This window comes from Chiloscyllium punctatum, chromosome 6 (assembly GCF_047496795.1).
Source record: "Chiloscyllium punctatum isolate Juve2018m chromosome 6, sChiPun1.3, whole genome shotgun sequence".
Taxonomy (NCBI): Eukaryota; Metazoa; Chordata; class Chondrichthyes; order Orectolobiformes; family Hemiscylliidae; genus Chiloscyllium; species Chiloscyllium punctatum.
Window position 1 is genome coordinate 67,368,954 of NC_092744.1, and position 27,102 is coordinate 67,396,055.

Below are 27,102 nucleotides of genomic sequence, written 5' to 3' on the forward strand. Positions count from 1 at the left end.
ATACAGGCAAATGACAGTCTGAATATAATACTGTAGCAAGGGCTGAGTGAATTGTTAGTCATTTACTTGAAGTTAATTTAGCAATTTTAAAATATGACTATTTGTGTTGTTAAGTTGATCATATGGACTGATTAAATAGAAACAGTAGATCATTTGGCCCCTTGAGCCTGCTCTAGCATTTGATAAGACAGTGGCTGATCTGTTTGTGTTTCGAATTCCACATTCTTGTCTACTCTAGATAATCTTTCATTACCTTCTGTAACAGAAGCCATCTATTTCCATCTTAAAAATATTCAATTACCGTGCTTCTACTGTCTTCGGGGGAACAGAGCTCCAAAGTCTCTCAACCTTCCGACAGAAAATTAATTTCCTCATCTCTGTCCTAAAAGCATGGCTCAGATTTTTAAACAGCATCCTCTAGTTCCGGATTGACCCACAAGAGGAAACGTCCTTTCTATATCTTTCTTGTTAAAAACCATTCAAGATCTTATACACTTCAATCAAGTCACTCCTACTCTTCTAAACTCCGATGAAAACAAACTCAGCCTTTAACAGGCTATTTTCATTTGATACCCCACTCACTCAGGTCACAACTTAATTAAAAAAGAAATTGTGTTTCACTGTCAAGGTAAGTGGTGGGGTGGGTAAAGTGGGTGGTAGAATATGATCTGTCCTGTTTATCTCCCTGTTTTGGTCCATTCCACTGAGGAAGATGTTAACATCATTATATTTTCAGCAACTGTGTATTTAACTAAGACTTTAAAGAGAGATTAAAATTCAGTTTCAACTCGCCAGAATAGATCTGTTTTTAGGGCTGAATCAACACTGGTCAGGAAAGTACAACAAACTTTGGTCCAGAAAATTGAAACTGAGGATATTATTATAAGCACCCGTTTATTTCTCCTATCTCCCTTCTGCGGAAGATGACAGGAATTTTGAAACACAGTTTTGAACAATAATCTTGCAAATGCTAAACTGAAAATGTGGAGAGCAAAACTTAAATGTTCTTTTATATATTTTCGTCCACCCCCGTGACTTATTCATGTTAGCAATTTGAGACCAAAGATACACAAACTTAAGGCTGAGAATTAAATCTCTTCCAAGTAGCATAAATATAATTAAACTCCAGGCTTAGAAATGAGACTAAAATAATTTGTAGCACTAGAATGGCACTAGTATGCATGAATATTGCTCAATTTATGTACAAAATAAGCATTACAATAATCCTTGTGTATCTGGAGCTTAGGTAATGTAAATAATGTGGCTTGTTGATGTTTGTAAAGGAACAGCTCTTAGCGTTCAACTTTAGATGGGTTACTGAGCTACATGAAAGAAGGAAAAACACTAAATGACACTGATTTTCAATTTTAAGAGAAAACAAACTGTTGCAAGAACAGGTTAATTGTTAAATGCTTCTGTCAATTATGCACACAAGACAGTAATGCAAGGATGTGGGGCACAGGGCATTAATGCTGATAGTAAGGCAAGTGATCTTACTTTTATATTTTACAGTAAACAGTATTGTGTACAGGAGACATTAAAATAAAATAATTCACTATTTATAATTCAGTTTAATCCAACTTGAAATCTCTTCTACACCACTACAGAGGAGAAGATATTAAGAGCTTTGTAGGAAATCAGCCAAATAGCATGCCATAATTTCCTTTTACTTCATTTATCAACATACTTGTCTGGTATGTGGGAGGTAGGTGTGGGCTTCAGCTAGGGTTATGGGTTTAGATGCTCAGTGCTCTTTTTGGTGCAGTGTAGAAAGGCTCCCTTGTATGTGTCAGAAGCAAGCATCTCCCAGATCACATTTTTTAAAACTACTTTGACCACACAAGACATCAGATAGTTTCACTCTCCGAAACAAAATGGCCCAGTGCAGACGTTGGAACCTGCTTCCATGGGCTATTTTAGGGACCACCATTCTGATAGCACTATCAGGTAGGATTATTATTCCATTTCTGATGTATTGAATTATCTAGGTGATGCAACTAGTACCATCTTCAGTTCTCTTTTTGTATTAGTGCATTGATCAAGGTTCCTATAGTCTCAGCTCTAATATATATTTTTTTGTATGTACATGTGATCGTAGTAAATGTTTCACTTAATGCAGGAAATTATACAGTTACATAAGAGAGTGCAAAAATAAAAATCTTTTTCCAGGCAGTTGCTCTGGCACCTACATCTCAACTCCACAGACTATACTCAATGCTAGTAGCTTTACAACAGCAGGATTTAGGGCTGGGTGCACGTTTGTAGCTGCTTATACACATAGGAAGTTATTAATTGCACAGCTAGAAATCTTATGTTTTAAAATTCTTTAGCAATTTACATTGAGATATTTCAATCTTTAATAAACTGAGAAGTTCCTTTAAAAACAGTATTTGTGAAAGGTATTTTTAAGAGGGAATGAACTGGCTAACTTTAAACAAAATCTGCAGGAGAAAATTGCTCCCATACTCCCAATACTGTAGATGACTTTAAAAGTTTATTTGATATTTTACAGTACATTTTTAAAAAAAGTGACATTGATTTTCTGTATAGCATCTTCAAATAAGTTCAAGGGATTAAGCCGAGCTACAAACTTAAATACAGATCTGAATCATCGCTGAAGATATGTTTTGCCAGTTTCATTGCCATTTGGAAATATTTCAAACTCTCCTGAATTAAACTTTCTCACTCAAGTATTTAAAGCCCTGGGAATGGTGGCCAAATAGGAACAGAATACAGCTTTGATATAATCATGAATGATTAGCTGCTACAGAAAACCACAAAGAAGGAAAGCTATGAAGACTGAAGCTGGAGTTAAAAACATTTTTTTAGTTGGAAGAAGTTATTTTTTTCTTCTTATTCCTCAAGTCTATTGCTCTGAAATATAATTAAAGAAGTAAAACTAATCTAAATTCTCACTCCTTCATAAACTAGGTGCACCCTCCTTGTATGCAAACCGTGCATGCAGTATAGTTTGCCATAAGATGATATTTTATAAAACTTAATCTCTGGATTGGCACAACTTGATTTCAAATGGAACTGAAAACTACTCAGCTCGAAGCTCCTTGGATGCTGCCTGAGCTGCTGTGCTCTTCCAGCACCACTAATCCAGAATCTGGTTTCCAGCATCTGCAGCCATTGTTTTTACCTCATATCTTTACATGGCATGTGCAATGCTTAATGGTATCTGCTCTGCCCTGGCCTGCTAATATTGAATGTGCATTGCCTGTCAAATTCTGAATGGTTAAGAAGAAGGAGAAGTAGCTTTATATAGAATGTTATGGTAGAATATAACAGCACAAAAGGGAAACAATTGTGTCCATGTTGTCCTTGCCATGCTTTCTAGGAGCTATCCTTTATTGCATACTGTCTTTGAATGAGATGTAATAGTGTTTTTACCTTTACAGAGTTATAACTGGTATTGAAGAACCTTTCTAGCCCTGGAAAGTTAATTTTATATTTATAGAATGTCATATTTCTTCATTCAATACTAACAATTTCATGGATGTTTAGAATTTCTATTTTAGTTTACAATATTAAAGCTTCTACTTTAATCCCATACATATGTCAGAAGCTTTATTTCCCCTCCTGTAAGAATGTTAACAGTAAATAAATAAAACTACTTGTTATTTCCTGGTTTTTGTTTGTGAGATTTTTCAGATGATTGCCTGTTTAGCTTGCTTTGTTATGTCAGTGTGGCAGGACACCAGAGATTTACCATGGTCGATGCCAGAATGAAATTAATAACAGTAAAGGAAAAATCCATGGCGCAGAGTTCACTAGATCTTTTTGGGAAGCTGTCTTCATCTTTACTTCACCACTGTTCAGAAAATGCAGGCCCATTATGATCACTGTTCTCCAAATGCTTCACCATTGAAGCAGTCTCTGTCTGTCTCATTTCATTCACAATAATTGGATCCAGTACTTTTTCCTTTCTTAATAGACTGCAAACTGATCAAGAAAATATTTTTGTGTTCCTCCTGCCATGCTGTTACCATCTGATAGGTATTTACACATATGCGCACTAACTCATCTTAGTCTGACTTATATTGTATACATCTACTCTACCCTATGACTCCTCTGATTTTATCTTATTGCTATATATATCTCCCAGCCCTCCTTCAAATTTCATCTCCTCTCTAAAACTTTATCAAGACACTCATTCAGCATTAAATTTCAACCCCGGGGAGAAGGGAAGGTTTATTCTAATATTGAAAATATTTGGGATGTTGCATAATGTCCTACATAATAGACCTTATGAATCAAAATTTTACAAAAATATAGATACAATTATTATAATTGGAAATTCGTTTGGTGGGTAAAGTTAATTTTCATGTGATAATATTGGGAATTTTGATTAACGAAACAAAGAATTAATCACAGCAGAAAATCATGAAGTACAAAAAATTGTTTAGGAAGGGCACACATTCTAGTTGCAAACCAGCAATGTTCTTTAGAATATATAGGGATCAATGGGAAATGATAGACTGGCCACACACTCTCTTCCTGAATACAAAGTTGTTTTGCAGCATTGATTCTTTTGTGCCTTTTGACTTCCCAGCAATGTCTGAATCTTGGTAAGAATGTTCCTGAGGGAGAGACAGTTTGTGAGAAAGATTTATAAAAAGCAACATTTGAAGTCAATTACAATTTTAAGTTTTCCCAGGAGTGTTTCTTACTTATACACGTATTATATTTATTTCTCAGCCTGGCCAACACAGATGTGAAGGGTATGATTCAACTCTTCCCTTTTCCTGTGTTTTTGAGAGCAGAAATGGTTGGTTGCTTGAATGGTGCTTTTTTAAAAAAATTCATGACTGCATCAATTGACATTGGTGAAACAAGCTGAAAAACAAGTCCACATCTGTTCATTTATGCAGAATATAACAATTCTACTTTGAATAATTGAAGGACAGTGGCATACCATTCCACAAACCATCTCTAGGCAATTTCAAACCATGTTTTGATTATTTTACTTTGAATACAAAGTGTTTTGATTTTTTTAATCCATTCGAGGGAGGAGGGCATGACTGGCTCATCCCAAGTTGCCCCTGAGAAAGTGGTGGTGAGCTGCCTCTTGAACTGTTGCAGTCCATTTATTGTAGGTAGTTCTGCAGTGCTGTTTAGGAGACAGCTCCAGAATTTTGTCCCAGCCATTCAATGCTACATAATAATGCAGGCAGTTAGAAAAGCAACATGGATGTTTGGAGAGCTGATGCTGCCAATGATGTGGGAATTGGATGTTTTCTCACTGTACCAGTTTTGTTTCTCTTGCAATGCTCTGCGCATTCTGAGAATTAATATTGGAAAATTACAACAGCCCCAATAGCAAGTCAATGTGCCAACACCTACACATCAAGAATTTGAAAGTTTAGTTCATCATATCTGTTACATAGAACCATAGAATTTTACAGTACAGGAGACTATTTGACTCATTGTGACTGTACAGGCTTCTGAAAGAACTACGTAACTTGCCCCATTCTCTCACCTGCTAAACTAGTCATTTTCAAATGTATGTTTCGCTTTCTTTTGAAAGTTATGGAATCTGCCCTCTACCACACTCTTGGGCAGCGCATTTCAAATCCTTACAACTCTGAGAAAAAATGTTTCTCTTCATTTCACTTCTAGCTCTCTTGCTGATAATCTTGAAATTGTGACCCCTTGCTTACTGACATATCAACTAGTGGAACAAATTATCCTCCTTTATCAAAGCTGTTCATAATTTTGAACCCCTCAATAAAGTTACCTCTTAATCTTCTCTACTCCAGGGAGAATAAGCTCAATTTCTCTAAATTTTCCTCTTATCTAAAACCCTTCATTTTGGTACCATTCATAGATAAAACAACGAATTGTCTGTACCTGAAAATTAGATGGAATTACCTGTTGGTTGATCTGGGAAGTTTGGGGATGGAGGTGTTTGAAAGGCATATTGGGCCAAGGAGTGGGGAAATAAACTACAAACAGGCAATGATTTTTTTTTCCAAGGCAAAGTGCTAGACCTTAACCACTGCTCCAATTTTTATTTCAGCCAGCAGATGTTGGATTGGAGAATCTCTGTGTCAGAGCCACTGGAATTACAGGAGGTTCTGGGCTTGATGGAATGTTTAGCTATGGGGTCTATTTACCTTTCACCTGTCACATTCTTGAACATTGCTAGAGTTTACATGTGTCTTTCCTCTGCTGTTCTGCTGTAATCATTTGTATTTCTCCATTCTGTCTAGATTTGTCATCACTACCTTTTGCCCTGCACAATTATCATTTTTGTCATTTAATCACGACTCCCTTCCACCCTAGCACATAATGTTCCTCTTGTTTCATAGTTTCCTTCTCTTTGAAGTTCTTGAAAAGCTTCCAGTATTTTCTGATTTTATTTCATCTTTGTTCTATATTTGTCCCTTTTTCTATAGATCTGCACTTGCTTAAAAAACTAGATTAGATTAGATTACATTACAACGTGGAAACAGGCCCTTCAGCCCAACAAGTCCACACCGTCCCGCCGAAGCGCAACCCACCCATGCCCCTACATTTACCCCTTACCTAACACTACGGGCAATTTGGCATGGCCAATTCACCTGACCTGCACATCTTTGGACTGTAGGAGGAAACCGGAGCACCCGGAGGAAACCCATGCAGACACGGGGAGAACGTGCAAACTTCACACAGTCAGTCACCTGAGGCAGGAATTGAACCCGGGTCTCAGGCGCTGTGAGGCAGCAGTGCTAACCACTGTGCCACCGTGCCACCCACTAATAATAACTACTTTCCTAATATCTTCCAGGTATAATGTAACACCATCAAACTGAAATGCTTACTCTGTTTCTCTCTCCACAGATGTTGCCTGATCTATTGATTATTTCACCACCCTTTGTTTTCATTTCAGATTTGCAGCATCTGCAGGTGCTTGCTTTTCGTGACGGTTGTGTTTATAGTAATTTACTGGCATAACTTTTCACAGGTTAAAATCGTATTCCTGCATTAAAGCATGTACAAGTATTTTTTTTAGATGTTCAAAGCTAAACATAAATGATTGCTCAGTGGTTAGCACTGCTGCCTCACAGCACCAGGGATAGGTTCCAACCTGGGTGACTGTCAGTGTGGAGCTTGCATGTCTGCATGGGTTTCCTCCGGGTGCTCTGGTCTCCTTCCACAGTCTTAAAGATGTGCATTGGTGAATTGGTCAAGCTTGATTGCCTGTGGTTTTCAGGGATGTGTAGGTTAGGAGCATTAGTCAGGGGAAATGGAGAGTAATACGGTAGGGGAATGGATCTGGTGGGATACTCTGCAGAGGGTTGGTGTGGACTTGTTGAGCCAAATGGCCTGTTTTCACACTGTAGGGATTCTGTGATAACATTAACAAACAATTTCAGGTAGATCATATTTTTAACTTTCTTTCATGCATGTGTGAATAGTTTCAGGACACATTAAAGCAAAAGCTGTCAGCAATCTCTAAACCTGACCCTGACCTGATGCCTGAACATGTGCAGGTCAGCAGCATCTGAAGCTGTCATGAGTTTGCACCAAATGCATAGAAATCCAGCCCAAGATGAGGCCACCCATGTGCCTAACAATATGCTTGATTTTCTTTAAATGTTTACAGAATACTGTATTTTAATATTGGGACAAAATGGAATCTCACTCCTTGCTTCATTGAATTGAGGTGTTAGGATAATAGAATCCCTACAGTGTGGAAGCAGGCCTTTCAGCCCATCAAGTCCATACTGACTCTCCTGAAGAGCTTCCCATCCAGACTCAGGCTTACTCTACTCTATCCCTGAGAGTCAATATTGGAAAAATACACCTGTGACTGTATTTCCCATGGTTGATCGACCGAGCCTGCAAATGCCTGGGCACTAAGGGCAACTGAGCATGAACGATCCACCTAATCTTTACACAATGGTAGGAAACCAGAAGAAAACCATGCAGACACAGGGAGAATGTGCAAACCATACATAGACAGTCGCCCGAGGGTGGTATCAGACCTGGGTCCCTTGTGTTGTGAGGCAACAGTGCTATCCACTAGGCTACTTGAACAGCAGAGCTCAGCACAGATCTTCAAGCATATACACATAGTAATTATTTGTAGCTATATTCTTAGATATCTGCATGGAATTTGCAGTGAGTATATTATTTCATTTGTTGGTTATACTTCACACTCTACGTTAAGAGACATGTAGCTGCAAAATAACTGTAGCCATTATTCACAGTCCTTGTGGAGATTTGCCGAGTTATTGTTTTCCTGACCTGAAGACCTTTCCAATGCAAAGAATGTGAATCAGATTTGCAAACTTTAGGAAACAGCATTAAAACAAAGGGTTCAGCCTTTCTTTGGTTTGATCACTGTTTTAAACTCTCAGGCAATTTTTTTTTTAATGCAAACTCAGTGTTAAGAACTTTGATACTCAGGTAACACTCAAAGTTGCATTTGAAAATTTCCATGTCTAAGTTCAAACAAAGGGATGGTCAAGATACTAGAGGCTCCCAGGATCTGTATAGGTAGACTCCATCTTTCACTGCTAGTTTCAGGACAGGAGGAGAGAAGGTCATCTGGATAATGGGGAATCTGTTTAAGAGGGAAATGAAAAGATACAAAAGGAACATTTTCACAGTTCACCGGTCGTGTTTCAAGGAAAAAAAAACTTTCAAAGATGTGAAAAGTGGTGTTTTACCATTCAGTAGTATTCAAGTTCAGGGATGAAAATTCACCTTGTGAGTACTACTTTTTCAGCTACAGTAACACAATGGAGCCGTCAAATGCTTGGCCGCTTTTATATTTTAATAGATACTTAATTATCTGGCGTGGAATGGACCAATTTTTATACTGTCTTCTGACACATCACTTCAAACACTGCAAATATAATCGTCAGATTTCTATTGCAAGGACAGACCCTGGAAATAGAAATTTCTAGCCTGGTAGAATGTTTTACTAAATTCTTTTTGTTGTCTGAGAGGTTCAAATATCTGGTTAAATCAAGTTGCCCATAAAGACGTCAGCCCATGTACAAAGGAAAATCTCTATTTGGCGGGAAGTCTAGCAAGGGCTGAAATGTACAGTCAGGGTATTGAAGTTGCTGAAAGTTAGCATTGGTGAAACTGTTTACTGTGGGACAAGCAAAGCAGTTTGGGAAACTTTTGGACTTTTTGGGATGAGGTGGATCATTGGAGAAAGGGCTATGTGGGTTAGCTGAATACACAGGAAGGGGGCCCACATATTCTAGTATGTTTCCAGCCTTCAGGTTGAATCTGATTTACTCAGACTAGCATATATTGTAAGTATATTTTCTTTTGGGAAGTGTATAGAAGTACCAACTGTGCTTTGGTAATTTTAACATTCTTGGTTTCAGACGTCTCATGCTACACTGAGTTCAAGATCAGCAGAACTGAGCCTCTGTTTTTCTAGTTCTGCATCTGATGGCCACTGTGTGAGTGTGAAATATGTTGAGGTTTCCAGCCTGTACTGAGGAATCTAGCTTCAAGATGTTAGACAGCCTTTGCCAGGAATTTGGACAGACCTGCTTTTGTCACCCAGTCTTTCATTCTGGTTCGCAGCTGGACTGAACAAACAGATAAACAACTCGGTTTACATGTCTGCACTAAAAATAAGAAGGAAAAACTGACAGCATGCCAGGTAGCCTGCAATTATTTTGTCCATTTTTAATCTGCTAATTTCCCCTTCTGACTCTCTTTTATTACCCTTTGTACAGTGGGGTACCTCCAGGCGAAAGCACAAGGAAGATTAGTGCCAAAAGAGAGTTTTTTTGGTGACCTTTTTCTTTGCTCTGTCCCAGTTATAAGATGGAACCAAATGTCACAAAGTCATAGAGTTGTACAGCACAGAAACAAACCCTTCGCTCCAACTCGTCCATGCTGACCAGATACTCTAACCCAATCTAGTCCCATTTGCCAGTATTTAGCCCATATCCTTCTAAACCCTTCCTATTCATATACCCATTCAGATGCCTTTTAAATGCTGTAATTCTCTCAGCTTCCTCCACTTCCTCTTGCAGCTCATTCCACACACACACCACCCTCTGTGAAAAAGTTGCCTCTTTGGTACCTTTTAAATTATTCCCACCTCGCCTTAAACATATGCCCTCTCATTCTGGACACCCCTACCCTGGGAAAAATACTTTGTCTATTTTTCCTAACCATGCCCCTCATTATTTTATAAACCTCTACAAGGTCATCCCTCATCCTCTGACGCTTCAGAGAAAACAGCCCCAGCGTATTCAGCCTCTCCCGATAGCTCAAACCCTCCAACCCTGCCTTCTTCATTACTCTTTCTACCTGTGACTCCACTTCCAAGGAGCTATGAACCTGCACTCCAAGGTCTCTTTGTTCAGCACCACTCCCCAGGACCTTACCATTAGTTGTATAAGTTCTGCCCTGATTTGCTTTTCCAAAACGCAGCACCTCACCTTTATCTGAATTAAACTCCTGGGTTTTTCTCCATATTGCTAATCAATTCTCAAAATGATTTATATTCTAGATGTCATATGTGTAGAATTGATAGTGTGTTTCTTTCTAAGTTTCCTAAATTCCACTCTGCATATGTAATACATTAAACCCAGATAATAGTGACACTTCTCAGTAATGTCTGTTCACCTTTCATCTTACCAGTGGATAATCTTGGCTTTAGTGAGTTGCATCATGCTCTTGTTCACTTTCGGGTCAATTGTTGCTGAGTACCAGTTGTGTACCAGTGTTTGGATTGGATGTTTCAAGTTTCTTGCCTTGGTTTCTGGTAAAAGCTATCTCTTTATGCCATCTTCTCCCTCACTTCTCCCAAACCTGGCCTTTGGTAGTATTAGTGTCACTCAGTGAAGGAACTGATCAGAATTGACCTCTACTACGTTGAATTGAATGACCTCCTCTGGCATAAGGCCTAGTAAGTGTGGCCCTGTCACACCATTTTCTTTCATAGAGTCACAGTCATAGAAACATACAGCACAGAAACAGTCACTTCAGTCCAACCAGTCTGTGCCAATCATAATCCCAAACTAAACTAGCCCCCCCGCCTGTCCTGGCCCATATCCCTAGCCTATTCATGTTATTTATCTAAGTGTATTTTAAATGCTGTAACTATGCCTACATCCACTACTTCCTCAGGAAGTTCATTCCACATGCGAACTACTCTGTGTAGAAAAAAACATTGCCCCTCATTTTAAAATCTCTTTCCTCGCACCTTAAAGAATCTGCCCCCTAGTCTTGAAATTCCCAACCCTATCTATAACTCTCATGATTTCATAAACTCTATAAAATCACCTCTCAACCTCCTATGGACTGTGGATACGCACTGCCTTCATTTGTATAGCAGATCATCTTTTCTCCATCAGAAGTTGTACTGCCTGCCACTGAAAAGATTATTTCATGTAGACAGTCAAAAAGCTTGTTCCAAATGGCCAGTTCCATTATTTTGCGAATGGCAGTACTCCTATTTGAGGGTCTTTCACCTTGTCAGAACAAGTGACAACGGTTAAGACCATAACACCACAAAGACTGTTCTATTCCATATTTGAAATGAAATCTGGAGAAAAATAGTCAACATGCCTCTCACCTTTGTTTTTATAAAAATAAATGTTTTCCATTCAAGACAAATCACTGTTACTAGCCCACACAACCCCTAGTGAGTCTTACCAACTAAAAATGGTTGTAATGTTTCCAGAAGTTTGAAATAATCACACTGTTTTATGCAGATAAAGGAGCTGACATCAATTATTCTCCAGATCGCGCCATGTCCTGTGGAATGACACATTGTTTGTTCAGTACACTGACTGTAGTAAGAAGTAATGTGGCATTCTGTATACTTCGGTGTATATATATATGCATAACAATTTAGCTCCTTACTCATTTTGAATAGCATAGCAAGATAGCATCCCTCTTTATTTAAAAGAAATGTCTCTATCTAACAATCAAATTTATTTAGTGAATGCAGATCTCCAGAGGCAAAACATCACTTCATTTGTATCGAGCAAGTTAGGTTAATGAGTTGTTTCTGTTTTTGACATTTGCTCTTTGTTCCTTGAAGAGCTAGTGTCATTTCATTGTGTGTTCGATTGGAATCTCACTTTAGTCTCAGACCATCAGCGTAGATATGTGATTATTCTTTGGTACTGACATTGTGGAGATGGACTGCACTGGACATGGCTTTACAGGGGTTCAATGTGAGACATCATATGGTTACAATAGTTTATCAACTGTGTCTAGTCTAGTCTAGTCTAGAGAGCAAGAGTATACACCTTGAGTGGCACAATTGATGTCAACAGCATAGAGGAACATGTCAGATATGGATGTTGCTGTGTATGTTGCACAGTGTTGGGGCTAGCATTTAGCCCATGGCGTTAGTCTATCAGTCAATCTTCTTCATGCACTTCTTCTTTGTCTAAGCTGGACCGGAAATCACCTGTTGAGAAGAAACATTTCAATAACTCTCATGACTCTGGGCAGGTTTCGAAGCAGACCAGTGTGCTGCACTCTATCATAGGAGAGGTCTAATAACATGATGCCTGTCTTTGGGTTCTTTTGGAAGGCATTACTGATGGAAGTAATGAGTGCCAGAACGTGATCACATGTGCTCAGTCCCAGAACATGGTCGTGTGCCAACTTGGCTCACATTAAAAATGGCCTCATATCCAGAGATATGTGCTTTAGATATATCAATATAACTGTTACAGTCATTAATGTTTCTGTACATCTCGTGATTAAATGAAAGATTAACAACTGACTTTAATAATTAAACTAACTGCGTTAAAAAATCTTTTGTATTCCTTTCTCAAAAACATTGTCTGATATGGGCCTCTGATTTGTGGATTCGATATACACTGCCCTTGTGATAATTTGGCACACTGTTCAGATGATGTTTTATATCTTGCTCCTGATGTTATTAACAATGTTGTTGATCTTGCATTGCCTGGTGGCTGTGTTGTTCATGTTGTTCATGTGTTGTCAATGGTGTTGCTAATGACCTTTTCTTCATTACCAGCTAGAATGTAGGTCAAGTACAGACTCAGTTTCCTCTCATCTGCTGACCTCTTTGGTCAGATGCAAAGCTTTGGAGTTTCTGCTTGAGCAACAACGCTATCTAGATTCTCAGGATTGGATCCTGTACATGTGCAATGACTTAATATGTTTATTGAAGTCGTAGAGGCATACAGCACTGAAACAGACCCTTTGGTCCAACTCATCCATACTGACCAGATATCCTAATATAATCTAGTCCCATTTGCCAGCACTTGGCCCATATACCTCTGAACCCTTCCTATTCATATACCCATCCAGATGCCTTTTAAATGTTGCAATTGTACCAGCCTCCTCAACTTCCTCTGGCAGCTCATTTCATTCATGCGCCACCCTCTGTGTGAAAAGGTTGCCCTCTTGGGCCCCTTTTAAATCTTTCCCTTCTCACTCTGAACCTATGCTCTCTAGTTCTGGACTCCCCCACCCCAGAGAAAAGACCTTGTCTATTTATCCTATCCATGCCCCTCATGATTTTATAAACCTTCATAGGGCCACGTCTCAGCCTCTGAAACCCCAGGGAAAACAGCCCCAGCCTATTCAGCCTCTCCCTATAGCTCAAATCCTTCAACTCTGGTAATATTCTTATAATTTTTTTCTGAACTCTTTCAAGTTGCTCCTGAATTGGAAGGGGACTAACAGGAAGATTTGCTAGAGTTGCCTCAAGAGGATTTAAACTAGTAAGGTGGAGGGAAGGGATGGGACCCAGGGAGATAGTGAGGAAAGAGATCTACCTGAGACTGGTACAGTTGAGAACAAAAGTGAGTCAAATAGTCAGGGTAGGCAGGGACAAAGCAGAGAACAAAGTAGGACTGATAAATTAAACTGCATTTATTTCAATGCAAGGGGCCTAACAGGGAAGGCGGATGAACTCGGTGCATGGTTAGGAACATGGGACTGGGATATCAAAGCAATTATAGAAACGTGGCTCAGGGATGGGCAGGACTGGCAGCTTAATGTTCCAGGATACAAATGGACAGAAAGGGAGGCAAGAGAGACGGGGGAGTGACCTTTTTGATAAGGGATAGCATTACAGTTGTACTGAGGGAGGATATTCCTGGAAATACATCCAGGGAAGTTATTTGGGTGGAACTGAGAAATAAGAAAGGGATGATCACCTTATTGGGAGTATATCATAGATCCCCCTAATAGTCAAAGGGAAATTGAGAAACCCATTTGTGATGAGATCTCGGTTATCTGTAAGAATAATAGGGTGGTGATGGTCGGGGATTTTAACTTTCCAAACATAGACTAGGACTGCCATACTGTTAAGGGTTTAGATGGAGAGGAATTTGCTAAGTGTGTACAAGAAAAAAATCTGATTCAGTACGTGGATGTACCTACTAGAGAAGGTGCAAAACTTGACCGACTCTTGGGAAATAAGGCAGGGCAGGTGACTGAGGTGTCAGTGGGCGTACACTTTGGGGCCAGAGACCATAATTCTATTAGTTTTAAAATAGTGATGGAAAAGGATAGACCAGATCTAAAAGTTGAAGTTCTAAATTGGAGAAAGGCCAATTTTGACAGTATTAGGCAAGAACTTTCAAAAGCTGATTGGGGGCAGATGTTCACAGGTAACGCGATGACTGATAAGATGTTGTGAAACTTGAATGGGTTCAGAAAAGATTTACAAGAATGTTGCCATGGTTGGAGGATTTGAGCTAACAGGAGAGGTTGAACAGGCTGGGGCTGTTTTCCCTCAAGTGTCGGAGGCTGAGGGGTGACCTTATAGAGGTTTATAAAGTAATGAGGGGCGGAGATAGTATAAATAGACAAAGTCTTTTCCCTGGGTTAGGGGAGTTCAGAACCAGAGGACAGGTTTAGGTGAGAGGGAAAGATATAAAAGAGACCTCAGGGGCAACGTTTTCACGCAGAGGGTGGTACATGTATGGAATGAGCTGCCACAGGAATTTGTGGAGGCTGATACAATTGCAACATTTAAAAGGCATCTGGATGGGTATCTGAATAGGAATGGTTTGGAGGGATGTGGGCCAGGTGCTGGCAGGTGGGACTAGGTTGGGTTGGGATATCTGGTCAGCATGGATGAGTTGGACCGAAGGGTCTGTTTCTGTGTTGTACATCTCCATGACTCTAAGTTTCACAACATCCTTCCAATAGGAAGAAGACCAGAATTGCAAGCAGTGTTTCAAAAGTGGACTAACCAATGTCCTGTACAGCTGCAGTATGACCTCCCAACTCCTATAATTAGTGCTCTGCCCCGTAAAAGAAAGCATACCCTGCACCGCCTTCACTATCCTATCTACCTGCGACTCCACTTTCAAGGAACTATGAACCTGCACTCCAAGGTCTCTTTATTTAACAATACTCCCCAGGACCTTACTATTAGGTGTATAAGTCCAGCTCTGATGTGCTTTTTCAAATTGAAGCTCCTCACATTTATCTAAATTAAATGCCATCTGCCACTCAGCCTGTCTGTTCAAGGTCCCATTGTAATCTGAGGTAACCTTCTACTAGGACATCTGTGAGTTGTCTTATTTCTCTTGACTGTTCCCACAACATATCTTGCTTGGCAAACTTGGACTGCCTGGTATTTAGTTCTATGGGTGGTTTCACATTGGCCTTGTAAGGTATATTTGGAATGACAACAAGACAAAGTTTGGATCTCCTTTGTCTCTCAACACTGTACGAGGATTGTCTCAATCATCTGGACATGTTTTTTGAGAAACCATGCCCCTTAGCTCATGTGATGATGAGGGAATGATGCTTAACCCACGCTGCGCAACAAATTCCTTCAATTCTCTGAACATTTATTGGGTTCCATTGTCTCATATTTCTCTTCCAGGAAACCGTGCTTTGAAAGCAAAACATGCTGATGACCCTGATTGTTGAAGCACCTAGTTGATACAAGAGGACTTTAAATAATAGATTGCAACTATGTGATACCATTCTAGATAGTGTATGGATCAGTTCCCAATGTCTGGAAATATTTGAAATCAAATTCTCTTTCTGCTGTGAATTTCTATATCTCTGGTATTAGTTGTGTATAGACACCATATCTCTTTGATGATATTTGTCATGTATAGGACTGATCAGGCTCTGAACTTATAATTCTCCATTCCATGTGACCTTCATATATCATCTGGCGAAGTTCCGCCCATACAGGTTGGCTCTAATTATTCTGGATCTGACAACAGAATACTATCTTCCAGTGAGATAAAGTTAAAAATCACACAACACCAGGTTATAGTCCAACAGTTGTATTTGGAAGTGCTAGCTTTCGGAGCGCTACTCCTTCATCAGGAACTATAACTTAGTGTTGTATGATTTTTAACTTTGTCCATCCCACTCCAACACTGGCACCTCCACATCATGGCTTCCAGTGAGATGCCACTTCAGATACATCAGTGCTGTCTTATTGTGTCATGTCACACTACTCCCAGGATCACTTGCTGAGAGTGTACCTAATGTGACTCTGTAAACATGTGACTCTGCTCGTTGGATGCTGCCTGGGCTGCTGTGCTCTTCCAGCACCACTAATCCACTAATGTGACTCTGCTTGAGTGTTACATTCACTAGATAATAGATCCCTGGGAAACAGACCTTCTCTGGGAGAGAACTGTTGTGTTTTTTTTAGATTAGATTAGATTCCCTGCAGTGTGGAAACAGGTCCTTCAGCCCAACAAGTCCTCACCGACCCTCCGAAGAGTAACCCACCCAGACCCATTTCTCTCTGAATGATGTACCTAACACTATGGGCAATTTAGCATGGCCAATTCACCTGACCTGCACATCTTTGGACTGTGGAGCACAGGTACCTGGAGGAAACCCACGCATGCACAGGGAGAATGTGCAAACTCCACACAGACAGTCGCCCAAGGCTGGAATCGAACCTGGGACCCTGGTGCTGTGAGGCTGCAGTGCTAACCACTAAGCCACTGTGCTGCCGTCAATTGTATGGATCTTTTGTCTATTGTACCCTCTGGTTCATTGCGTGATTTGGTGTCTTAGCTTTGGCATTCACCCTATTGCTCTGCCTTTGGGAACTCATTCACCGTCATTTTTCCTTTGTTAGAAATATAGAAGCAGAGGCTAGGAACAGGAATAAGCCACTTGGCCCTTTGATCTTGCTTTTCTCTTCAGTCTGATCAAGGCTGATCCTCTATATCAATGTCATATTCCTGCTTTCTCCCCATACCACTTGATGCCTTCAAATCTAAAAAAGCTTATCCACCTCTTTCCTGAAAATATTCAATAACTTGGCCTCCATAGCCTTCTGTGGTAGACAATGCCACAAGATCACGATCCTTTGAAGAAATCTTTCATAATCTCAGTCCAGAAGAGTCTTCCTTGTTTCATAAAGCTGGGTCCCTTGATCCTAGATTCCAAACCAGGGAAAACATTTTCCCTCCACCACCTGCCCTGTACCTCCCATGGCTAACCCACCTAACCTGCACATCTCTGGATTGTGGGAGGAAACCAGAGCAAACCCACACAGGAATGGGAAGAATGTGCAAACTCCATACAGGCAGTTGCCTGAGGTTGGAATCAAAACCAGGTCCCTGGTGCTGTGTGGTAGCAATGCTAACACTGAGGCACCATGCCACCCAATATTGTTCAATCTTGTAAATAATATGTCTACGGGCTCACCTGGTTCTTACCATAGGCTTTGAAATTCATATTAGTGGGACCAGGTTTGACTTTGAAGAAAGTGAGGACTGCAGATGCTAGAGATCAGAGTCAAGAGTGCAGGGCTGGTAAAGCACAGCAGGTCAGGAATTTCAGATGAAGGGCTCACACCCGAAACATCGATTCTCCTGCTCCTCAGGTTTGACTTTGGCTGTTTATATGTGCTGACTTTCTCAAAGGTTTTGTCTGGGCTTTTAGATGTCGGCCTCATGTATGCTCCAGCTACTAAAACAACTGAAACCTTTCTGTGCTGCCCAGTAAAGGAGTACTAAGGCCTTCCTTCCTCACTGACTTAGAAAGGTTCTGAATATTAACTTGCCCTATTGGCTACAGTTTTCAAAAGCCTCCACAACATCAGTCTGCGAATTTGTTCTGTGTTGAAGCTACTTATTCATCACCTTAGTGGTGGCAATTTCACTTTCACATGATTTTGACTTTCTCTTTCCCTCTACCACGGTTTCAGGTTGCCCCTCTCATACTAATTCAGCATTTATTTTGTTTGTAATGCTTGGTTTTAGCTCACATACATTCTGATATATCTTACAGTTCCTAGAGTTTAGAAATAGTCAACATATTTAGACACAAATGCTGGAACTGATACTGAATGTTTTTCACAAATCTCCCCAAGCTGCCTATGGTAGGTTTTTAGTTTGGTACAGAGCCTGTTGTGCGGTGTAAGTCATGTGACAACATGGACATGTGCTTACATGAATATGCACAGGACAGTATAGTTCCTTAGTATTCCAGTATATTATCAATTCACAAATGTGAGGCACATTGTTCTTCTCAAATGACTTTTGTTTAAACATTTGCAGGCAGATCTATTTTATAACGCAATCTGACTTATTCTGCTCATTGTTTGGTGTTGGTGTTGAGAGGAGGGTGGTGGGGCTACAGGATGGAACAACAAGGTGGGGAAGTCAGATGGCACAATGCATTTGCACCTGGACAGTCTAAAGCACCTGTTGGCAGTGTGGGCTTGTGCAATCCCCATTGTATTGAAAGAATGTGCTGTCCATTTTATGATATTACATGGCAATGTCAGCAGGTGGCACTATTTCACCATCAAGAACCAGAAAATATAAGACCATAAGAGATAGGAGTGGAAGTAAGGCCATTCGGCCATTGAGTCCACTGCACTATTCAATCATGGTCATGGACATTTCAACTCCATTTACCCGCACTCTCCCCGAAGCCCTTAATTTCTTGCGAGATTAAGAATTTATCAATCTCTGCCTTGAAGACATTTAACGTTCCGGCCTCCCACTGCACTCCGTGGCAATGAATTCCACAGGCCCACCACTCTCTGGCTGAAGACATGTCTCCTCATTTCCATTCTAAATTGACCCCCTATAATTCTAAAGCTGTGCCCACGGGTCCTAGTCTTCCCCTCTGATGGAAACAATTTCCCAGCGCCCACCCTTTCTAAGCCATGCATTATTATGTAAGTTTTTATTAGATCTCCCCTCAATCTTCTAAATTCTAATGAATACAATCCCAGGATCCTCAGCCATTCATCATATGTTCGGCCTACCATTCCAGCGATCATCTATGTGAATCTCTGTTGGGCATGCTCCAGTGCTAGTATGTCCTTCCTGAGGTGTGGAGCCCAAAACTGGACACAATGTTCTAAATGTGGCCCAGAGCTTTATGAAGTCTCAGTAGCACCTCACTGCTTTTACATTTGAGCTTTCTTGAGATAAATGACAACATTACATTTGCTTTCTTAACCACGGACTCAACCTGCAAATCAACCTTTAGAGAATCCTGGACTAGCACTCCCAAATCCCTTTGTACTTTGGCTTTATGAATTTTCTCAGCATTGAGAAAATAGTCCATGCCTGTGTTCTTGTTTCCAAAGTGCAAGAACTCACATTTGTTCACATTGAAATTCATCAGCCATTTTTTGGACCACTCTCCTAAACTATCTAAATTTTTCTGCAGCCTCCCCACCACCTCAGTACTACCTGCCTGTCCACCTAACTTTGTATCATCAGCAAACTTCGTCAAAATGCCCCCAGTCTCTTTGTCCAGATCATTAATGTATAAAGTGAACAACTGCAGCCCCAACACTGAACCCTTCAGGACATTACTTGTCACCAGCTGCCATTCTGAAAAGGAACCTTTTATTCCAACTCTCTGCCTTCTGTCAGACAGCCAATCCTCAATCCATGCCAGTAGCTCACCTTGAACACCATGGGCCCTCATCCTTACTCAGCAGCCTCCCGTGAGGCATCTTATCAAAGGCTTTTTGGAAGTCTAGGTAGATAACATCCATTGGATTTCCCTGGGCTTAACCTACTTGTTACCTCTTCAATGAATTCGAACAGGTTTGTCAGGCACGATCTGTCCTTACTAAATCCATGCTGACTTGCTCTAATTCGACTCTGCACTTGCAAGCATTTCGAAATCTCATCCTTAACGATGGATTCTAGAATTTTACCTACAAACGAGATTAGGCTAATCAGCCTATAATTTTCCATCTTTTGTCTCGATCCTTTCTTGAACAAGGGGATTACAACAGCGATTTTCCAACCATCTGGGACTTTCCCTGACTCTAGTGACTTTTGAAAGTTTACAACCAACACCTCCACTATTTTTTCAGCTTCCTCCGTCAGAACTCTAGAATGTAGCCCATCCAGGCCAGGAGATTTATCGATTTTTAGTCCTTTTAGCTTTTCAAGTACTTTCTCTTTTGTAATTGCTACCATACTCAACTCTGCCCCTTGACTCTCCTTAATTGTTGGGATATTTATCATGTCTTCCATTGTGAAGACTGACGCAAAGTATTTATTAAGTTCTTCAGCTATTTCTTTATCTCCCATCACTAGCCTTCCTGCATCAATTTGGAGCAGCCTCTCATTTGTTTCTTATGTATTGAAAGAAACTTTTGCTATCATTTTTAATATTAGTGGCTAACTTACCTTCATATTTGATCCTTTCCTTCTTTATTTCTCTCTTTGTTATCCTCTGTTTGTTTTTGTAGTCATCCCAATGTTCTGATTTGCCAGTGCTCTTGGCCACATTATAGGCTCTCTCTTTTTCCATGATGCATTGCCTGACTTCCTTTGTCAGCCATAGTTGTCTAATAACCAATGCACCTCACCACCCCCCCCCCCCACCCCGCAACTGCTTCACGCTATGCATGTATAAAAGATTCAGCAAGTACCTATTTTCCACATTGAGTTCAGTTAAAAAGCAACTGTCATCATTATTAAGATTGATGCATTAGCACCACAAATATATTTGCTTGCAAGAAAAGTGCTCGGCAATGAATGATTGCTTACCACTACTATAAGGAGTAGGAGTGTCTATAGGATTTCTATAGGGATGTCCATGTGTGTATAAACTTTATTATTGAGTAAATGTAAATCATTTGCATGAAATAGAGACCTAGCTGCAGTACATTTGCAAAATAGATCCGATCTGGGAATACAGATGGACAGCTGAATCCTCTTTAGGTTTAAATTGCAGTTTCTCTTGTATGAGTTATACAATCATTGTCGGATGATCATTGGAATGGAATACAGGGTTGGCAATCATTTTAAATCACTCTCAGCTCACTGATTGAACTGCAGCAAAGATGTGAGTGATGATAAAGAGCAAAGCAGTAAGACTAACTGAAAAGTTAGCACAAGGGTAATGGGCTGAGTATCCTCCTTGTGTGCAATATACGTTAGTCCATAAGATCTCTTCATATATCAAATTCTAAAATGGTGGATGAAAAGTAGTGTGGGTCATGAGATCCAGGCTTATTTCTCGATTTACTTCTAGATTTCATACAGTTATCACATTTCAGTAGTATAAGATGTTATTTTGATTCATTTTTATAACTACATGAATAAGAAAGGTGTGGAGGGTTTGTGGGTCGAGTGCAGGCAGTTGGGACTAGTTGAGTTTGAGATTATGGTTCTGCCATGGAATGGTTGGACCAAAGTGTCTGTTTCTGTGCTGTATGACTCTATATAAGAATATCCAATTGAGAGTTTCTTGTTTCTCATATGTATTTTTTGATCAACCATAGGTGGCATAGAAAAATGGTTTATTCCTTTAATTCTAATCGTTCCAAATGTGGTATACATCACTATGTACAATATAGTGAACATAGCATTGTGGTTGTGAGGGACTTTTATCAGAAACCAAGGTTGTGGATGACCTGGGAGACTGACTCCAGAATGGGGCTGCACCTTGACAGAATTGTGTTTGTTCACCAGCAAATTAAGCTCAGGAACAGAATTTCAAACTGCTTGACGCCATCTGCCAAGTAGGAGAGTGTGAATGATGTTTCCTGGAGTGGACTGAATTTTGGCCAATAATTCTATGGACAATTTACATTGTCACTGAAAGGATGAAAGTATTTGGAGTGATTGAATGGCAGGAACTCTTTACTCTAGAAACAAAATCAGAGCATTAGGACAGACTGGACAGAGGTCCTTAATGTAATGAAGGAATTTAGTAGGGTGGTTGTGAAGAATTATTTAAAATTGTTGAGTTCAGAACATGAAGTCATAACAATAAGGGTCTGGACTTTCCAATGGCCACATAATTCTGAAGTATAGATGGGAGTGTCAAATTGGGACCCCACTAGAGTCACCACTAGAACATATACAGAGGAACCCTTCTAAATTCTTCACTTAAGTTGGAGAATTCAGAGACTTCTGCTGCAGCTAATAATTACTCAGGAAGTATTAGAATGTTAAACACCAACTAACCATTCAATTGACCCAAAACTTACCTCACATCACCGGTTTTCCTCTCAAAATGACACTTCCTGCAGTCCCCTAACACCCATACCTTGAGTGCTACCCTCGGACCTGAACAATGCTGTACTCCCGAACCCACTCCCTCCATACCTGGGACCCAATGTCCACGTTCCTCCCCAGTGCAGAACTTGACACCTTTCCATAGCCTCCAGACCTAAGCCCACCCCTCCCCTGTCCCCCACTCCTGGACTTCACCAACTTCCTCCACTGGCAGCCCCAATGCCCCTTCTATCACCACCACACTCGCCCTTCGCAGTTCCAGGATCCGATGACTAATGTCCTCCCTCCAGCCCGAGAACAGATACCAACCTCCTCCCACCCCAAACCCCAAAAGATCCAATATCTGACAACTACCTGACTTACATAAACTGCATCACTTTATGGTATTACAGGACAATTTGATTTATCAAGAGATCTTATGGATTAATGTATATCGTACAAAAGGAGGACTCTCAGCCCATTGCCCCATGCTAACGTTTCAAATAGTTTTTCAGTTAAACTTGCTGCTTTGCTCTTGACATCTGCCACATTTTGTACCCTGACGTCCTGCCTATCTGGCATGCGTACCCACTTACCCACTTGTCATTCAACTCAACTGGCTTTCTAAATCCTTGGCACTATACCAACCTGGCACCCTACCTTCCAAATGCTGTAACCTAATGTACTCGGCCTTTCTTGGGTGCTGTCAAAGTGAGTGTCTGTGATGGTGAACTTTATAGATTTCAGAATGCAGCAACTGACTGCAGTGAGAAAGGGATATGGTTTGTCTTCCTTCAACCCTTCTACCCTACAAGGGAGCTGTCAGAATAGAAGGGTGGTTCTCCATTTGTGAAGGACCCCTGACAGGAATACCCTGTCACAAACCTGGAGCTCTTTTATTGTATAAAAGGGAATTCTGCCATTCTTCAGAAAACCTGGCCCAAGTTACCCACTGACAGGTCAAATAAAGAATTGAGAGAGAATTTATTTAAATAGAAAGTTGGAATGCATTGACACAGATAGTGGGTGAAGCAGATTGTATTAATGAATTCAAAAAGAGGTTTAATGGGAAAGGGGAATGGACCATTATTGAACTTGTGTGTGTAGAGGAGGCTCATGTGTAATTTAAGATGGATGTTCTGCTCTTATGTAATTCTACATGATTAACTCTATGTACAATTGATAAAGGGATTCAGCAACCTAATTGCTGATGTGTTTTGATTAGCAGCTCAGATGCATTAAACTCCTTTTAGAAAAATACAGTGAGCCAGCTCAGGGGCTTCTGTATGTGTATTAATTCAAAGGGGAAAGTATAAGTTTTAATTTACCACTCAGTGCATTACAGGGAGATTAACTCTCTTCGTGACTGATGAGGAATTCTGAGACGTAAGCATTTGAACTTAATAAACATCAAGATATTTAATTTCTACACTGGTTCCTACCTATCAAAACAACTCTGTTTACAAAGAGACATTTCTCCTTTTAAAAACTGTGTGTCATAAGTAAAGGTTTTTTTTTTGAATGATTATGAAATGTAAAGGTAAGTATGTTTGCCAAGTACAAATCGGTGGTAGCAGGCACTTTTCAATTCAGCAAGGTGAAGGTTTGAGAGAAGTTGCATCTTTGAAATGTTAAACTGAATTTGCAAAAACACTCTGGCTTGCAGGTCTCGCTTCAGAAGTACAGGGACCTCTTGTTCTGGTCCCTCCTAATGAAGCCTTGGAGATATCCTCAGGAGGAGGTGCGGTTGAGACGGTTACTCCTGGAAACTCTGTAGAAGACAGTTCAATGACTTCAGATTATGGATATTTTCCAGATGACTCAGAACCCGTGGAGAGAGGTAAGAATAGGGAATCATTGTTTACATTTTTAAAATTGGTTATTCGTTGTAATAAAAGCAAAACAAAATGCACACAGGAGACACAAAGTCATTTTTTTTGTCTTGCACTTATCAGGATGAGGAGTCAAGACACCAATCTTGGAGAAGGAACACCAATATGTCTAGCATGAGGAGTGAATGCTGACTTGTTGGGCTATCATTGGCGTGGAGACACAACAGTTAACTGTCAATCTTAATTTGCTAATCAACAAAGTAGACTCTGATTGGTCAAGATGTTGCCATGGGGGTTAAAGCAGAGATTTACAGTCTTCCTAACCCTTTTTTACAATTAAAAATGTGTAATAAAAATTCCTTTTGCCTACATGAAATGGGGTCCTCTGTATTAATAAATATAGCCTCTAGCATGTATTAATACATCAGACTGTGAGCTCAACTGGTAGACTTAAACTTGTTTCCTGTTTAATTCTTAGCACAGTCTATATTATTTAGTAAATGTTGCCCAATAGCAGAATCACATCTAACATTGGCATTCAGAGGTTTACAAGTGTGGCTTGGTTGAGGATGAAGTTAAGAATCACACAACACCAGGTTAGAGTCCAACAGGTTTATTTGGAAGTATGAGCTATAACCTGGTGTTGTGTGATTTTTAACTTTGTCCATCCCAGTTCAACAGTGGCTGCTCCACATTTTGGTTGAGAATGATTGAGCCTTGCCTAATGCAATTGGAGTGAAGCAGGACAGTTTTCACGTGGGGTTAAATGGCAGTAGTGGGGGGGCAGGGGGAGTGCGGAAGTCGCTGTGTGGGTGGCGTCATCACTGATGTGGGGGGGGGGTGGAAGTGATGTCACGTGTGGTTTTCACATGGTCTAACTCTGCGTCAAGCTTACATGGTGAACGGATGACTATGTCCATATTCGTGAGGTTGCCAGTAAGACTGATCTTGGAGGGCATGAAGTAGCAGAAATTTCAGCGTGTATATCGACTAGTGAAACACATGCTGAAATTGGATAGTAGTAGAGAACCCATTTGAAAACTTCTCAACTGATACATCAAGAATAAGGAACTTAACTGATTGAACCCTTGAAATGGAACATATAAACACAGGATAGAGGTTATCAAGCTGTACAAGGACATTCTTTGATGCAGCTGCAGATTCAATGTTGCATTAACGTCATTCACTTTTCAAATGTGTGCAAGGGGTAGGAGATTAATAGTCATTTAATCAAAGAAACACTTCTCATGGTTACCATCTTGTGTAATAATTGTGACCCTGATCAAATTATCTCTGTCTGTGTATCATGAATATCCATAAAAGGGCAGCTGGCCACCACTGTTGACCCTGAATGGTGCCCAGTCTTGCTCAGATTGCTTGGAAGGAGAAGGTATCTCAAACATCTGCAGAAAACATGAAGTTAGCTGTCTTGCAGTAAGCCCACAAGTGAATATCTCCGCTAATAAGATCCTGCCATCGTGCCAAAAAGCACGTTTTATCCAGCATAAATGAATAATGTGATATGTGTTTCAGTACCAGTGTGATGCCAGGTATCCAGGCTAAACATCTACCAACTGGTAGCAACACATCCTGTTCAAAATTCATAGAGGACAGCACAGTGGCTCAGTGGTTAGCATTGCAGCCTCACAGCACCAGGATCCCAGGTTCGATTCCAGCCTCAGGCGACTGTCTGCATGGGTTTCTTCCCACAGTCCGAAGATGTGCAGGTCAGGTGAATTGGCCATGCTAAATTGCCCATAGTGTTAGGTGCACTAGTCTGAGGGAAATGGGTCTGGATGGGTTAATCTTCGGAGGGTCGGTGTGGACTGGTTGGGCCGAAGGGCCTGTTTCCACACTGTAGGGAATCTAATCTAAAAAGCTGATTGATTGTGCTCAGTAAGTCAGTGCTTTCAAGACTCAGAACATCATGTTCAATATTAGGTATGATTCTGCCATTGGGCAGCAGTGATCTGTGCCACAAGTAACATAGGAAACCCGGCTAGTTGTTATTAGTTACATACGTCATATATAATAGGATCCACTTTGTTATAAGAAAAATGAATTTGTATGAACATTGCATATTTTTCATTGGAAAGAAGGTTAGGGAAAATGTCGGTCTGTGCTCTACTCCCCATGGCAACACCTTGACCAATCAGAGTCTACCTACAAACAGTTAAGTATTTTATTATATTTCTGTGTTGAAGTTGGTTAAACTAACTAGGGCTCTTTTCTCATGTGGTTTGAATTAGCATTCCTTTTCCAAGACTGCTTTCTTGCATCCTTATCCTGATGAGTGCAAGATGCATGGTTTTGACTGTATGTCTCCTTTTTGCAATGATTATGTTCAATATTAAGAAGTGAAAGTAAGATACTGCAGATGGTGGAAATACAAAATAGAAATAGAAAATGCTTGGGAAGCTCAGCATCTAAGGACAGAGATACAAAATTAACATTTTAAGTCCCATATGACTTCCTTGGAACTGAAGAGAGGTAGAAACATTTTAGCAATATTTTAGGCTGTTCAAAAAATGGGGGAATGATCAAGTAGAACAAAAAGGAAGGGCAGGTTAGAGAGTGGAATGGTTAAATGGCAAATCTGTCATTGGGGAAAAAAAAAAGCAAAGTTAGGTGTTGTAGTAAAGGGACAGGTATTAGTCGAGCGTAAGTGTCATTGGTATAATTAAGAGCTAATCTGTCTAAAGCCAAAAGCACGAAACCAAGAAACATACTGGCAATAGGCAAAAATTACAGTGGACAAGGAGGCTGAGCGGTGATCTTATAGAGGTTTATAAAATCACAAGGGGCATGAATTGGATAAATAATCAAGCTATTTTCCCTGGGGTGGGGGAATTCAGAACTAGAGAGCATATATT

At 40.3% G+C, this 27,102-nt stretch overlaps 1 protein-coding gene across 1 annotated transcript in view; it reads left to right on the forward strand.

The window, feature by feature from the left end:
• Positions 1-1,679: 1,679 nt before the first annotated feature.
• The window catches only part of snorc (secondary ossification center associated regulator of chondrocyte maturation), a 34,023-nt gene continuing 8,600 nt past the window's right edge, over positions 1,680-27,102 (forward strand). The window contains exons 1-2 of the mRNA XM_072572854.1: positions 1,680-1,947; positions 24,064-24,237. Of these exons, the coding sequence (XP_072428955.1) occupies positions 1,875-1,947; positions 24,064-24,237 (247 nt within the window). The 5' untranslated portion in view covers positions 1,680-1,874. The remainder of the gene's footprint in view (positions 1,948-24,063; positions 24,238-27,102) is intronic.